The sequence below is a fragment of the Equus asinus genome, chromosome X (assembly GCF_041296235.1).
Source record: "Equus asinus isolate D_3611 breed Donkey chromosome X, EquAss-T2T_v2, whole genome shotgun sequence".
Lineage (NCBI taxonomy): Eukaryota > Metazoa > Chordata > Mammalia > Perissodactyla > Equidae > Equus > Equus asinus.
In genome coordinates, this window is record NC_091820.1 from 29,656,310 (window position 1) to 29,673,142 (window position 16,833).

General features: G+C 37.5%; 1 protein-coding gene across 2 annotated transcripts in view; it reads left to right on the forward strand.

Annotated features, from left to right (window-relative positions):
* CFAP47 (cilia and flagella associated protein 47) overlaps positions 1-16,833 on the forward strand; it is a 423,199-nt gene that overhangs the window by 37,623 nt on the left and 368,743 nt on the right. For both annotated transcript variants that reach the window (XM_070502678.1, XM_070502679.1), the window contains exons 11-15: positions 882-1,034; positions 1,693-1,879; positions 1,980-2,076; positions 11,804-12,020; positions 12,332-12,573. In XM_070502678.1, coding sequence (XP_070358779.1) covers positions 882-1,034; positions 1,693-1,879; positions 1,980-2,076; positions 11,804-12,020; positions 12,332-12,573 — 896 coding nt within the window. The remainder of the gene's footprint in view (positions 1-881; positions 1,035-1,692; positions 1,880-1,979; positions 2,077-11,803; positions 12,021-12,331; positions 12,574-16,833) is intronic.

Sequence of the window (16,833 nt, forward strand, 5' to 3'; positions counted from 1 at the left end):
TTTCTAGGTTTTAAAGGTGGTTAAGGTTTCCAGAGCCTGAAGGGAAGTTTAAAAATCAACAACTATGTTTGAAAAACAAAACATTTGTTTCTCTCTTGAAGACTTTAACTATGTTAAAGCTGTCTTCCCATAACCATTGAAGAATTGTTGAAAACAGGGAAATATTAGATTAAATTTCATCTGACTGTATGACTAATAGGTTCATACTTACTAGTTAATTACTGAGTGTGAGAGTCTTAATGATTAATAAAATTTACTGAGGATTGAGGTAGAGCAAGGCCAGAAGATGTGAATAATTGTACTTTTTGTTTTTTATGGAAAATATATGGTGGGTGAAAGGAAAGAGCATTAACCCAGTTGAGTCAATATAGACATAAATAGTTTGCAGTTCTTTCATGAATTGTTTTCTTGTGTAGATTTATTGTTGATAGTTATTTCATAAGCTCTGAGAAAATAGAATGTTTAACAAAAGGATTCATTATTCTATATTTCTTTTTCTAATTTTGATCACAATGGTCTAAAGGCAGTTAACTTTTAGGAAACACTAATCAGATTCACATCTAGTCCCATCTCTAATCTAGAAGTGTCCAAATTGCTCACTGAACTAATTTCCCATGAGTGGGTTTAAGGTAAGTGCCATTACATCCTGATGACCTTAGGGATTGTCTCTGATTAGCTTAAGAAGAAAATTAGCTATCACACTAGTTCTACATGTAATAGTATCTTGATATATAATAACATGTGAGGGAAAGGACTAGACTCTGTCTCATTCACTATTCTACGTCCAATCCTTGGCATGGGTAGCACTCAATAAATAGTGATTGAATAAATGCACATATATATATATATATAAATATTAATAAGACTTGTTCATCTTATAGGACGATTTTCACAAAGATTCCCAGATATAACTATGTGGATCCTGATTTTGCATACACTGAATTAGAAAATATAGAAAAGAAAGCACATGACGATTATTATACAAGATACATTAAATGTTTAAGAAATGTGCGCCTACGGAAGCAAGCAGAGAGGTAAAGTATTTCCTCAAACAATATGAAACAGATCATGATGCCTACAGAGCTGGAATTTTTTTCTTTACTCTTGAGTTTCTTTTTAGTGATTTAAGTGACTTTTTCACATATGAAAATAGCAAAATATTGAACTTTAACTGCAATTATTTCCTTTCTTGCTTTTGATTTGGGAATGTCTAGGTGGCTTTCTCCAGAAGCAGATCCTGAGACAGATTCCAGCACACGTGATATTTGGAAAGTGTTCTTTTAGGAGAAAGCTGTCCAGGATGAGGGAAGCAGGATAGGGCAGGGGAGGGAACTCAGAAAGGATGTGTTTCAAATAAAATTTACACTCAGCCTGCTGCCTAGGGTCTCTTTGGTAAATCATATCACATAGTTGCTCCTGCCTTGAGCCAAGGGGGCTTGTCTTTTGTGCTCCACATCAGTCATGGACTGTGAGCTGTCCCTGGGTATGGTAGGGTGGGCGTAACTTCCTTGGGGAGGCTTTTGAGAATGGGGTCTCCTCAGCTGAGGGCAATCTTATGCAGATTAGCGCATCAGTCTCCTTAAGTGGGTCTGAGTGAGGCAGCGACAGCATGCACAATGGGGAATATTTGGATTTACAGATGTATTTTCTAACAGACTTGGCCTCAGTTAGTTATTATTATGATTTCCATAGGGAGTACATGTATTCGTATAATGATATAGACATAGGATTACAACCAGGATCTGGTCTGAAGTCACCCTCACTCTCAGAAGGCGAAATAGAAGAGGACCTATCTTCAGTGGAGCGTCGGATCAAACCTAAGGAGTTGCTAAGTACCAGGCATATAGCATCCAAGGAGACAAAGTCTCTCAAAAGAAAGGCATGTGCAATATTTTACATTTGATTATGCCATGAGAATTCCTAAAATATCTTTTGGTGATGTTGAACAATTAATTTTGGAATAGTGTGATTTTTCACAGGTTCTCAAAGGAATTAAATCAGACCCATCCACACCCCGTGAAAAACATGATTGCAGCTTAATTTTGACGCCAAAGCAAATTCATCAAGTAATCGTTGGTAAGAGTCTATAAAAACTCTACTAAAGTCTTTTTTGAAACAGATTTATTGGAGTATAATTTATATTCCATAAAGTTCACCAAAGTATGCAAGTGAATGAATTTTAGTAAATTTACAAGATTATGCAACCATCGTCACAATTCAATTTTAGAATGCTGCTGTCACTTTCATGACCCCATGCAGCTACTCCCTATTCCCACCCGTAGCCCCAGGCAGCTGTTAGTCAACTTTCCATCTCTACAGATTTGCCTATTCTGAACATTTCATATAAAAGGAATCGTACAATATGTGGTCTCTCTTATACTGTTTCTTTTACTTAGCATAATGTTTTTGAGGTTCATCCATGGGGTGGTAGGAATAAATATTTTGTTCCTTTTTATATCTAAGTAGTGTCTCATTTTATGGGACTATCACATTTTGTTTATACTTTACCAGTTGATGGACAGTGAGCTGTTTCCAGTTTGAGGCTATTGTGAATAAACATTCACATATAATTCTTTGAGTGAACACAATGTTTCCATTTCTTTTGGTTAGAGTCCTAGGAGTGGAATTGCTGGGTTATATAGTAAATTGCTGTCTATCTTTGAAAGAAACTGCCAAAAGTTTTCCAAAGTGACTGACCAAGTTACAGTCCCACCCACAATGTATGAGGGTTATAATTTCTCCACATTCCGACTAGCAATTTTTATTTTCTCTCTTTTTGATTACAGCCATCTGATTGAGTGTGGAATGTTATCTTACTGTGGTTTTGATTTGCATTTCCCTAGTGACTAAGATGTTGAATATATTTTCATGTATTTGCTTAGAGAAATGTCTATTTAAATCGTGTATGTTCTTTGGAGAAATGTCTTTCAGATTCTTTGCCCAATTTTAATTTGAATATTTGCCTTATTATAGAGTTGTAAGAATTGTTTATATATTCTGTATAAAAGTCTTTTATTAGATTTATGTTTTCCAAATATTTTTTCTGTCTGTGGCATATTTTTTTTCATTTTCTTAATAACGTTGTTTAAAGCACAAAAGTTTTTAATTTAAATGAAGTTGAATTTATCACATTTTTTCTTTTATAGATCAGGCTTTTGATATCATGCCCAAGAAATTTTTAGCTAACTCAAAGACTCCTGTTTTTTCCTAAAATTTTTATAATTTTAGATCTTATATTTAGGACTATAATTCCTTTTGAGTTAATGTTTGTTTATGATGTGCTTTACAAGTCTAAATTCATGTTATTGTATGTGGATATTCAATTGTCCCAGCACCATTTGTTGAAAATACTGTCATTCCTCATTGAATTGCCTTGGCATCTCGGTGGCAAATCAGTTGGCCATATATCGGGATTTATTTCTGGAGTCTCATTTCTGTTCCATTGATCTATATGTCTGTCCTTATGATAGTTCTACGCTGTCTTTGATACTGTAAGTTTTGAAATCGGTAAGTGTAAGTCCTCCAAATTTACTCTGCTTTTTCAAGATTGCTTTGGCCTTTCTAGGTATATATAGGATCTTATTAAGACCTATTTTGTCTGTCTTGTTCCTGCATCTCTGTCTTAATATTTCTGGCTCCTCTGTCTGTTGCTTGTCCTAACCTGTATTAAACCTCACGTCATGATGTTGACCTTCCCTGAATATTTGCCGTTGAGATCATTATTATTTTGATAACACCCCTAGACATGAGTTAGGAAATAAGTGAAAATTCCCCCTTAACCTTGCAGAGGTATCACATAGTTTCCCTCCCTAGGTCATATTCACCAAGCCTGTTAAAGGATGTTTACAGTTAAAGAAAGCATGGCTCTACTGGTCTGAAGAGGGAGTTTGAATTTCCTTGTAGGCAAGGTTAGGGTGGCCCCAAGGGAGACGTGGACAGAGAATGATTAATTAGTTGGTAAATGCCACCTCTGATATTATCCAGACTAAAGATGATGTCCAAAGAGGTGCAAGGTCAGAGGCAAAGCAGTGGGAAGTGATTAAATATCTGGGTGGTGGCGGTTTGTTTTGGCCGGTCAGTGGCCAAGTCTAAGATCAGTGAGGCCTACGGGAAATGCCCAGAGCAGGATCTGGCTCTGGGGAAAAGGGGTGGCAGGACTGGTAAATAGAGTTGGACTGCGATTCTGAATGAGAAGTAGGACTGAATACCCTAAGAGCACTGGAGCTAAACCTCCCTGCCACACGATGACAACGAGGCACTTGGGCATCGCAGTCTGGAAACTCATTAGTTCCTTGCCTGTCTGGGCTTGTGTATGCAGTTCAGTTCAGGTCAAACACCATTCACTGTCTCTCTGTTTTGTGCCAGGCATGTGATAGGTACTGGGCTTTGTAGCACCAGGAACTTAGCTTTCACTGTTGGGTGGTAAATGCTTTGTGTCTTCCAAATTGGTGACTGAGCAGTCAGGCAAGTAGATGTACACAAATGCAAAAGGAGCAGAGTTAGAAGACAGTGTCCAGTGCCTCTTCTACAACTCCTCCATCAACTTCTCTCCTTCCTCACCTGGCGTCCTGGCCATTTTAATAGAGGCTCTCTGGGGACAGGGCCCTGTCTGTGTTTACAGGGTCAGCAACCCTGTTGGTGGGAATTTTGGATCTGCTGGAGGAAGCGTGTATGGATGTGGCAGTTTATGAACTGGGCGGGAGGGTCACCCTCATTTTCACACTGTAAAGGTGCTTTCTGAAGCCTGTGCACAGAACAGGGACTGGAACTATCAAAGAAGATTGTAGTTTCAGAAAATTTTGCTCTATATTTATAATATATATATATATTTTTAATTAGAGTGATTGTCAAAAGACACTTAGAGGATAGGAAGATTAATGGAATCAATTAGTGAAAACTATTATAGGAGTCTGGATTACATTGGAAATTGTGCAAAGTGTTGTTTGCTTCATCAGCGTATGTCCATTTTGGTTTTAAACTGCCATTTATTGATGTATATTAAAGCCAGGCATTGTGTTGAACAATTTACAAACATGATCTCCTTTAAATTTTTAAATGACATAATTTATGAGGTAACTGCTTTCATTTCCATTTTAGAGACGAGCAAAATGAAGCCCAGAGAGGTGAAACACCTGATCAAGTTGCTCAAATATTTAGTGGGAAGGAGTGGATTTGAAATTAGGTTTCTCTAGCCATACGTTCTATCTCAATTTCTCTTCCCATATCTCTTTCACAATCTGTATTTTTCTGTACAGCATATTTCTCTCAGCTTTTCCCCCAACTTCCTTTTTATCTGCCTCACAGTATTATTAATTCATAATATGGAATTTTGCATATATTTTCATAAAATACGTTAGTTTGCAGTTTTGCTTTGTTTTATTTTGTTTGTAGTATCTTTGTTTTGGCATTAGAGGAATGTTGGCCTCCTAAACTAAGTTGGGAAAGTTAGGAAGTATTCACTCCTCTACTAGATTCTAAAAGAGATTGTGTAGAATTCTTTAAATGTTAGATAGAATTCTCCAGAGAAATCATCTGGGTAAGGAGATTTGATTTTCAGATGATGTTTAATTACAAATTCAATTTCTTTAATAGTTGGAGGACTATTCAGATAATCTACACCATTTTAGGAGAGTTCTGGTAGTTTTTTTGTGCAATCGCTCCCCTTCATCTAAGATGCCATGTTTATGTGCATAGAGTTATTTGTGGCATTCCCAGATTATCCTTCAATGCCTGTGTCAGTAGCATCACTCTCTTAATTTTGTTTTCAATCTGTTTTCTTTTTGTTCCTTAGATAGGATAAATTCTGTTGATATTTCTTCAGGTTCACTAGGTCTTTCTTTTGTCATCTCATTCTGTTATTGGGCCTACCCACTAGTTTTCTATTTCTCTTACTGTAGAATTTTCTACTTAGCTCTTCTTTGGATATTCTATTTATTTGCTGAAACCTTTTTTTGTTTATTTCAAGAGTATTCATAATTACTTATTCTGTCATTTTTATAATAGCTTTTTTTCTTGTTGTTGTTGAGGAATATTCTCCCTAAGCTAACATCTGTTGCCAATCTTCCTCTTTTTGCTGAGGAAGATTCACCCTGAGTGGTGTAGGTCTGCCCAGGAAGCAAACCCAGGCTGCTGAAGTGGAGTGCACTGAACTTAACCACTAGGCCACCAGGGCTGGCCCTATAATACCTTTTTTTTTTTTTTTGAGGAAGATTAGCCGAGTTAACGTCTGCTGCCAATCCTCCTCTTTTTGCTGAGGAAGATTGGTCCTGAGCTAACATCTGTGCCCATCTTCCTCTACTTTATACGTGGGACACCTGCCACAGCATGAGTCAATAAGTGGTGCATAGGTCAGTGCCTGGGATCTGAACTGGTGAACCCCGGGCTGCCAAAGCGGAACAGCAAACTCAACCACTGTTCTACCAGGCTGGCCCTATAATAGCTTTTTAAAAACTCTTGTTGAATAATTCCAATGTCTTTATCATCTTAGTCTTGGTTTTTTTTTAGATTTTTCTGTTTCTTGGTATGATGAGTAGTTTTGGTTTTTTTGTTTTGTTTGTTTTTTTTTTTTTTGAGGAAGATTAGCCCTGAGCTAACATCCATGCCCATATTCCTTTACTTTATACTTGGGACGCCTGCCACAGCATGGCTTGCCAAGCGGTGCCATGTCCGCACCTGGGATCTGAACCGGCGAACCCCGGGTCGCCGAGAAGCAGAACGTGTGAACTTAACCGCTGCACCACCGGGCCAGCCCCAGTAGTTTTGGTTTTACCCTGGATGTTTTGAATGCTATGAGACTCTGTTTACTATTTAAATCGTCTATTTTGGGATGCACTCAATCCAGTTAGCTTCAGAACACATGTTCTAGTCCACATTTGTGTGCTGTACTACAAATACCAATTTAATTTTCAAAGCTTTTGCAGTGCTATTTTGGTTTGCTCTGTTTGTGTGCTACCCAGAGGACAACATGAAACACAGGCATTATTTCACACTGTAGTTTAGTTCTTAAGGTATTTGCTGTGTTGGTTCCGGTAGGTTTCACATATGGACTACTCCGGATATGACCATAACTTCATGCCCAGATTTAAAATAGGTTCTCTCTAATTCCCACTTCTCTGTACCCTTCCTCTGCTCTCTGGGTGGGAGTGGGAGTGGTGTCAACTATTTGCTTTAGTTTAGTGAGGTGTGGAAATAGTCAACAGGGCTCCTTCCCACAATTCCTGTGGTCACTATGCTAGTAGGGAGAGAGGGCAGCATCTGTTTGCTAATGTGTGTTTAGCGCAAGGCAGCTTTGGCCAACAGGCCTTCATCTCACAGACTGTGCGGTGCCAAGTGAGGAGAGGAGAGATATTACTACTGCTTCTCTTCGTGTAGGGTGGGAGTAGGCAACAGGACTCCATCCTACACTCTCTTAAGTGCCTGGTCCAGAGGGAGAGGGACACTGCCTCCATTAGGCTTAGTGCAGGGCAGGTGTGGTTGACAGACCTCTATTCCAGGAACTCCAGAGCACTTAGTGGAGAGGGGAAGGAGTGACGTCTCTCTTTGTCTTAGTGCAGGGCAGCGATGGTTGCCAGGGCTCCACTCCATAGTCTTTCTAGCACCTAGTGTTAAGGGGCTCAACTTCTTTCATGGCATTTGCCTGGAATAGGGCAGGTATAGTCAAAAGGATTTGGCCCTGTGGGGTTACCCTCTTCCAGGTTCTTTGGGTAGAGAGCATGGGTTGCAGGCTACTCTAGTACCCAGGCCAAGATCATAACCCAGGGAAATTCACCATAGGTTCATCTTTCTATTTATGAGATCCCCAGCCAGTCCATATTTGATACCTTTCAAAGGTTTCTGATAGTCACTTTATGGATTTTGTCAACATTTTTATTTTTAATTAGCAGTGGAATATAGTGGATTGTGTTTACTCAATTAATACATTCTTGAAATGTGGAATAGAAGTATTCTAAAATCTGCAATACTTATCGCATACATTGTATTTCTCTTTTGTGAAGAGCTGGAAAACAGAGCACAGAGAATGGAAGCTTCATAGCCTTATCATAATGTAAGAGAGCATAAAAATTAAAATCCAATGGCCAAGATTTTACCATGTATACTGGTGAGGGCCATTGGGACGGACAGGAAAAAATTCCAGGAGCTCTAAGGACTGTTGTTATTCAAACCAGATTGTCCCTTCTCCAGGTCCTACCCTTCTTTTTTGAGGTTACTAATTCCTATAGGCAGCCCTTTGGCCAGGGATACAGTGTCAGGGCACCTCGCTATGTTTTGTGTCTCCTCATATTTTGTTCCTATTTTGTTGTCCCATGTCTATGTCTGTCTGCATTTACTCTCTGGAGACCAGGAATGCGTGTTTGAGTCTGATTCCAGCTTTCTCCCTTCACACTGGTTTTTGAGTCCCCATGCTCTGTAACATGTTCTTCAGTCCCATCCTATCCCCATGTCTGGCCCCAGACTCTGGATCCTCAATGCGAGGTCTTTATTGTTTAGATAGGCAACAAAGACCTTTTAAGCATCTAGTAAGTGATATTCGTTATAACAGACACTAACACATTCATAAAGTTTAACTTATCAACTCAGTTTAAGAAGGCAGGGAAACTTCAACTTCTGTCCAAGTTGGAGTAACAGGAACCAAATTTACGCGTCTACCTGAAACAACCAAAAACAACACACAAAAGTACATAAAACAAGAATTTTCAAGATACTGGATATCAGGAAATGAAGGTGGATGGTATCTGACAGGGAAAAATCTACATGAGCCTTACCGAAGCTTACTGCTGTGAGAGTCTGTCCAGGCCACTGCACAAGGAGAAGGAACCCGGAAGAACCTGATGGAATCCTCGAGATGAGGAGACCTTGCTGAGAGACTGGGGTCATTGAGTAAACCAGAACTCACAGGGCAGAGTATAGGATAAGAGAGAGCTGCATACAAAGAAAACCTCAGAGTTCTGCCAAGGGTTCCCTTCATTTATTCCAAAAAATACTGGTCGGCTCATGGATGTGAGGAAACTGTGTAGAGGTACGGAAAAACCCATTAGAAAGGATTGTAGAATCATCCAGTAGTCATACAGGCCAGGAATAGTGACTGAAAGTTCCTACCTGGCAGACTGGGAAAAAACCCTCGTAGTTCATGGAACACTGGGGCCGAGTGCTCAGAAGTGCCCCCCTCAGTAGTGGAGAATAGTTATTACTATTCAGAGCACTATCTGTACCCAGGTAACTTTCATCAAAGCAAGACCTGGAAGGATCAGTCTGTTTCAAAGTAACTTCCTTTCAGAACAAAGCTCGAGAATATTTATAGGAATAGGAAAAATACCCAGCACCAGTGAGATAAAATTTAGCTATATCTGACAAAGATTACTAGCATAAAATGAAGCAGGAAAACGCAACATATAATGAGAAGAATAATTAATCAATTAAACCTACCTAATACTGATATATATATGTTAGAATTATCAGACAAGGACATTAAAACAGTTTTTATAACTGTATTTCATATGTTCAAAAATTATGCAGACACATAAAAGATACTAAAAAGCTATCCATATGATCTACAGATTCAACACAATTCCCATCAAAATCCCAACGAGATCTTTTTTAGAAATGGACAGGCTCATTGTAAAATTCACATGGAAATGCAAAATAGTTAGAATAGTCAATTTGAAAAAGGAAAACAAATTAGAGATAAAACACTACCTGATTTCGGGGCTGGCCCCGTGGCCGAGTGGTTAAGTTCGCGCGCTCCGCTGCAGGCGGCCCAGTGTTTTGTTGGTTCGAATCCTGGGCGTGGACATGGCACTGCTCGTCAGACCACGCTGAGGCAGCATCCCACATGCCACAACTGAAAGGACCCACAACGAAGAATATATAACTATGTACCGGGGGGCTTTGGGGAGAAAAAGGAAAAAAATAAAATCTTTAAAAAAAAAAATACTACCTGATTTCAAGATTTATTGTAAAGCTATAGTAGGCAAAACAATGTGGTATTGACATGAATATGGACACATAGACCAATGACTCGTAAGTGAAAGTTCAGAAATAGACCTACACATATGGGACAACTGAATTTGGACAAAAGTCTACAAAAGCAATACAGTGCAGAAAGTATATTCTTTTCAATAAATAGTGCTGGAACACATGAGCCACACTCAAAAAAAAAAAAGGAGTTTGTATCCATATCTTATATTATATACCAAAACTAAATCAAAACAGATCATAAGTCTTGTAGAAGGAAGGATAAGAAAAAATATCCGTGACCATGGGGAAAGCAAAAGCATCTTAGATATGACACAAAAAACATCCATAAAAGAAGAAATGGATAAATTTGAATTGACCAAATTTAAATACTTCTGCTATTCAAAAGATACTTATAAAAGGATAAAAATGAGCCATAGACTGAGAGAAAATATTTGCAAATTATATATCTGATGGAGGAATTGCAACTAGAATGTATATGACGTTTGAGACTCAGTTTTAAGAAAATAAACAAGCCCATTAAAAAGTGGGCAAAGGATTTGAACAGATACTTCATCAATGAAGATATATAAATGACAGATAAACACATGGAAAGATGCACAACATTGTTACTTGTAAGGGAAACAAAATAAAAGTACCATGAGATAGTACTATAAATATATTAGAATGGCTAAAGTTAGAAAACAAAAAACTCGCCATTTCAGTTGGTGCCGAAGATGCGAGGGAATTGGGGCTTCTATACACTCCTAGTGGGAGTGTAAAATTATACAACCACTTTAAAACAGTTTGGCAGTTTCTTATACGTTTAGACAGATATCTGCCATATTATGCATCCATTCCACTCCTAGATGTTTATCCAAAAGAAATGAAAGCATATGTTCAAACAAATACTTATGCACAAATGTTTTAGCAGCTTTAATTGTAATAGACCATACCTGGAAACAATCCAAGTGTCAATCAACAGGTGAATAGACAAACATTCACCTATCATGGACTAATACTTAACTACTTAGTAATATAAAGGAGTGGGCTATTGGTACATGAAACATCTTAAATGAATCTTCAGAGAACTTGCTGAGTGAAAGAAAGAGAAAAACCATACATACTGTAGTCCACTTAAACTCTAGAAAATGAAAAATGATCTACAGTGACATAAAGCAGATGAGTGGTTGTCTGGGAAGGGGGAGCATGGAGGATGGTGGGAGGGAGAATATAAAGGGACACAAGAGCGCTTTTTGGAGTGATGGATGTTCACTATCTTGCTTGTGGTGGTGGTTTCACAGGTGTATACATATGTGAACACTCAGGAAATTCTACCCTTTAAACATGTACAGTTTACTATATATCAGTTATAATTAAACCAAGCTGTTATAAAAACAGGATAAGACTTATAATTAATAAAATTGTTACGATATAAAAACTTTTGGCATTTAAAGAGGAAAACTTAAACAATGAGTCATAGGAAAATTGCCAATTTCTGTAAATTCTGGATAAGTGAACATAAATGTATCGATGGGAGTGGAGAGGGTGTTGGAGTATCCAGTCAGTGTACTAGTTGAGTTATAATGAGTGCTACTAATTTTCGTATATAATTTTCCATATAATCAGAATATATTTTATATTGAATTTTAGCCAATAATCTCCAAACATCAAATTATGGACATTTAGATTAAAAGCTTGGTTAATAATTTCTGGTATTATAATAAATGTTTTTCTAAGTACCATTTTTTTACAAATTAATTGATCAAACTATAGCATGAAAACAGAAAAAATAAATAAATGAGCACATTTGCCAACATGAAACTTACTAACTTATTTTTCCTTTTTTCAGGGCCCTCTGTCCTTAACTTTGGCGATGTTTGTGTGAATTCCACAAATACTCATCTACTGCATGTTGTTAACATGCTATCTATTCATGTTCTGATCCAGTTAGATGTTAATTTGGAAGAACTTCGGAAAACCAACCAATTTTCATATGTGATTCCACCTACAGCCAGTACTTACATTTCAGTGAAATTTGAATCTGCCACCATGGGAAAATTTTGGAAGTAGGACTTATTTTCGAATTTCTGCATGCTAGAATCAAAAAGTCCTTTTGTAGAATATGTATTTTTTTGCCCAAATAATTGTAGTATATGTTATATTTGGTCTCAAAACATAGAAACTGTGTGTAAATCAACGTGTAGATTTGTAGATTCATGTTTCAATGGTAGTCTAATTATCACTCATAATTATTTTGATGTATTACTTGCTAAGAATTAATTGCGGATGTTAACAGTATATGCATTTTTACATGTAACTGAATTCTGTAATTGCAAATAACTATTTGTTAAGTTTGGAGGCTTTTGCTGTGTTCCAGGTCTTTCACCTTTACTGTGAACAATATACCCAGTGGGCACATCCTAGTGATGGCAGTTGTCCTGCCAGTAAGACTTGAGCTATCTTCTAATGAGCTAGTGTTGAGAGCACAAGGCTTCTTGGTGAAAACATGTTTTCGGGGGACAGTCAGGTTGTATAATCGTCAGAATTATTTTGCACAATTTGAATGGCAACCGGTAAACAAAGGAAGAGGGATGGCGTTTTCCATTCGTCCAGCTAAAGGTAATAGTTTATTCTATTTGTTTGATTTAGACATCCATTTATTCATATATTAAGGCATTAATCATTTATTGAGTGTGTACTGTACAGTGGTGTTAAGAACATAGAAGTAAATCACATTTGGTCATTGAGGCATTTATTTTTACATACTTACATATATAAATTTGATTTTAAAATATGGATCCCGTATTAGTCAGGGTTCTCTAGAGAAATAGAACCAATAGGAAATATATATATATATGTATGTATGTACAGAGAGATAGAGATGAAGAGATAGAGAGATTTTAAGGAACCAGCTCATACGATTATGTGGGCTGGCAAGCTTGAAATTGGAATATGCAGGGCAGGTTGGCAGACTGGCTGGCTAGAGACCCAGGGAAGAATTGACGTTGCAGTCTTGAATCCAGAGCAACCTCAGTTTTTCTCTTAAGGCTTTCAACTGATTGGACGAGGCCCTCCCACATTGCGGAAGGTAATCTACTTTACTCAAAGTCTACCGATTTAAATGTTAATCACATCTAAAAAATACCTTCACAGCAGCATCTAGACTAATGTTTGACCAACCAACTGGGTCATAGCCTAGCCAAGTTGACAAATAAAATTAACTATCATAGAGACTGATAAAAACTATTTTTTGTTTAGTTTTAGTTTGATAATGATAATAAGATATGATTCAGAATGACTTATATTTTGTTAGATTGTGAATTCTTTTAGAAGGATCGAAGAATTCTTTATAGTCAATATTTAACACAGGTAATAAAATCCAATTAATAACACTAAGAAATTAAAACTGTCCTTTAAATAAGGAGTTTTTTTAATTAACAGAAAATAATCTCAAATTTACTATTTTTGATGGTTCCTTATATTTGTTAACTATCCTCTTAACCTTACTTTGCCATTCCCTGGAATCTATAATTCCACATAATGTACCTGTTACAAAACTGAGCCCTGGTAACTGCTAAACTGTCACTTACCTAGTAGCCTGTCAGAGTCAGCAAACATCTTTGTGATGTGCTGTGAGGACCTCATGAGGACACAACCTATCATTTAAAGAAATAAAATGGCAACTTAGAAGTTGAATGATTAATACAGTATCTTTGTTTTCTGGACATGTCATGCCTTTCCAGCTAGATGGAAAGATCTGGATCTGTTTTTTCTTTTTTTTTTTAAGATTGGCACCTGAGCTAACAACTGTTGCCAATCTTCTTTTTTTTTCCTGCTTTTTCTCCCCAAATCCCCCCAGTACATAGTTGTACATTCCTAGTTGTGGGTCCTTCTAGTTGTGGCATGTGGGATGCTGCCTCAACGTGGCCTGATGAGGGGTGCCATGTCTGCGCCCAGGATCTGAACCAGCAAAACCCTGGGCCACTGAAGCAGAGCACATGAACTTAACCACTCGGCCACGGGGCTGACCCCAGATCTGGATGTTTGTATCTGCAGTGACTCGTATAGTGCTTGATAACCAGCTAAAGTGCAATTCTGCATGAATGGAAAATAAAACACACTTTGGAGTCAGATAGACCTGATTTCAAAACTTGTCTTAGCTTCTCACTAGCTTCGTGATATTAAGAAAAGTACTGTATAAGCACTAGTTTCCTTATCTGTAAAATGGAGAGACTAATATCTCTCATAAAGATTAAATATATGGGAAACTCCTATAATGACTGGGTGAAGGGTAGGCAGCTGTTTGATTATGAAAATTTACTAGAATTGTTTGGACTCTTTTTTGTCCTGAAAGTGTCCTCAGAGTAGTAACAGCCTGTCGTGCTTCTTGCCATCCATGTCTATTATTAATTCCTTGCTCCCTGCTGCCTTCCCTCTCTCTTTCCTTCCTTACTTTCTTCTTTCCTTCCCATCGCTCCCTCTTCATCTCTGATTTAGGCATAGTCTTCATTTGGGATCTAAATAGATGATCCTTCTAATCATAGAAGAGTCCTGGTTTGTAGAAATCTTGCCGTAGTTATATTTTCTTATATCAGTCATTTCCAAATCATGATTTTTATATAACTCTACCAGTTTCTCTAACAGGGAGTGTTATAAACGAACTTAACTATTAATTTAAATTCACTTAATTTTAGTGTGGATCTATAGGTGGAGATGTTGACAAATTTCACAAGTGGAAGAGTAGGACCGTCCCATCATAAGCATTGGAGATCATTGATATAGGCATATTTCATCTTTTTATTAACCTGGATTGATTTAGCACAATCCCAGATTATAATTTATTAAAGTATTCAAGGTATACTTCCATCAATATTTAGCAGATTCATGTGACCAAGCTCTTCTTTTTTGTTGTTAATACTGGTAATACTGGGTCCCGTCCCAATCTAGAGAAAAGCTGAGTGAATAATCAGAGAAGAAAGAAAAAATGTTTCTGCAGATTTCCGAGATTCTAGATAAACCACCTCGAGTTGTTTTGAACAGGTATCCAACAGCCATAGTTATATTATCTGCATTCCAGCTGTAACTTCTGATCAAGCACGTGACACGGCATTAAAAGCCTCTGAAAGGCACAGTGCGCTGCGCGGGTGCTTTTCCTTGTGGTTCTCCATCTTAACCAGGGCTGAGTGGGCTGGGCTTCCCCCTTGTGGCTGCTATGGAAATGCCATGACGATGCTTACTTGGTCAGAAGAGAAGTGGAATTACAAGTCTTATAATTGGAACACCAGTTATGCTTCTCATGGTCTTTAGAACTTTATTTTTACAGGAGAGATTTTACTATCTGCTTTTATTTTCTTTGGGTTTCTCATAACACCTCTTCCATTTTTTTAATCAAAGCACAAAAACATAAAGACATTTAGTTCAAAATAGGGTGTTTATATGAGTAATACCATTAGCTTTTAAATACTTTCGGTTTTTTTAGAACACAAATGATACAGTGCTGAAATCTATTTAATATAGCATTGAGGAAAGTATGCATAATTTATATGTGTAGATTTCTCTAATACCATTTTCCTTTCCGTGTTCAGAATATTCATATAATAATTACTTAGTTTTGTTTTTGCCTCTTGGTATAAATCTCTTTATCAAGTCATTTTTCTTATATCCCTTTTGTTATATTAGTTTTACATCCTGAATAATACATTTAATTGTATCCCTCTGTATATTTTTGTAAACTAAAATGAATAGTTCTAAATTAAATTTTATGTTGTGATTATCCTTTCTCCCTGAGGCCTGATATATTTTGGATTTGTGTTTGAATGTAAGAGTGGATTGTTTTCTAAGATAGAATTGACTTCTAATTTGACTTATTCATTAGGTATTGTTCATGTTTCTGCTCGTTTTTTTTTTGTTGTTTTCATTCTTGTTGTCTTTAACCTTACTGAACCCTTGAGTCCGCTCAATCCTCAAACTTGTCTTCATTCAGTTCACTCTCACTATCTTTCTCATTTCTCTCACTCCTTGGCCATTTGTGGTACCTGCCCTGCCAATCCGAGCCTTGCTCAATCCATCCATCTAGCTGATTTCTCCTGTCCTCTGATATGCATAATATTCTTGGAGAAAAATATATAGCCGTGCTGATTGAAGGGAAAATATTCACCTCAAGCTGCTGACCCCTCAACATGGGTCTGTGATCCTTGTGCTACTCTCAACTCTTCTCAGCATGCTTGGGTGTCTTTATATATATAGCATTGAATCTTTGCCAAAGTTACTTTCCATCACAGTCTTTACCACACACCACCCTCTTCCAGCACTGTCGCTTAACTTTTACACTTCCCCCAGACTTTGTCTTCCTGCAGAGTTCCTGCTCATCCTTCAGTCACAAGTCAAATGCCATCTCCTTATAATGAAGTTTCATCTGCTTTCTTGGGCTGATTTAGACTCCCTCCCCACCTTCTTTTCTGCTCCCATTGTGTACTTCTTATGTTATCTACAATTATTTGTTTATATCCATCTCCTTTTGTGATAGATGTTGCTAAGCCCATATCTGATATATCTGGTATTCATTTCCCTTCCTTTCAGGACCCTCACTTTGTTTGGGGAAACAATGTTTTTATGTAGAAATCTCTTTTCGCCAGCCTTTCTTGCCAATGAGATGTGGACAGAAATTTCTTTTAGCTCCATCTCCCTTCTAGATGCTAGGCATTGTTTGAAGTACTTCTACATATATTAGCTTATTTAATCCCTACAGTGATTCTCTGGCTGTTATCCCTATTTTATGTATGAGGAAACTGTGTTAAACATAGGTTAACTTGGGGCTGGCCCAGTGGCATAATGGTTAAGTTTGTGTACTCTGCTTCAGTGGCCCTGGGTTCGCAGGTT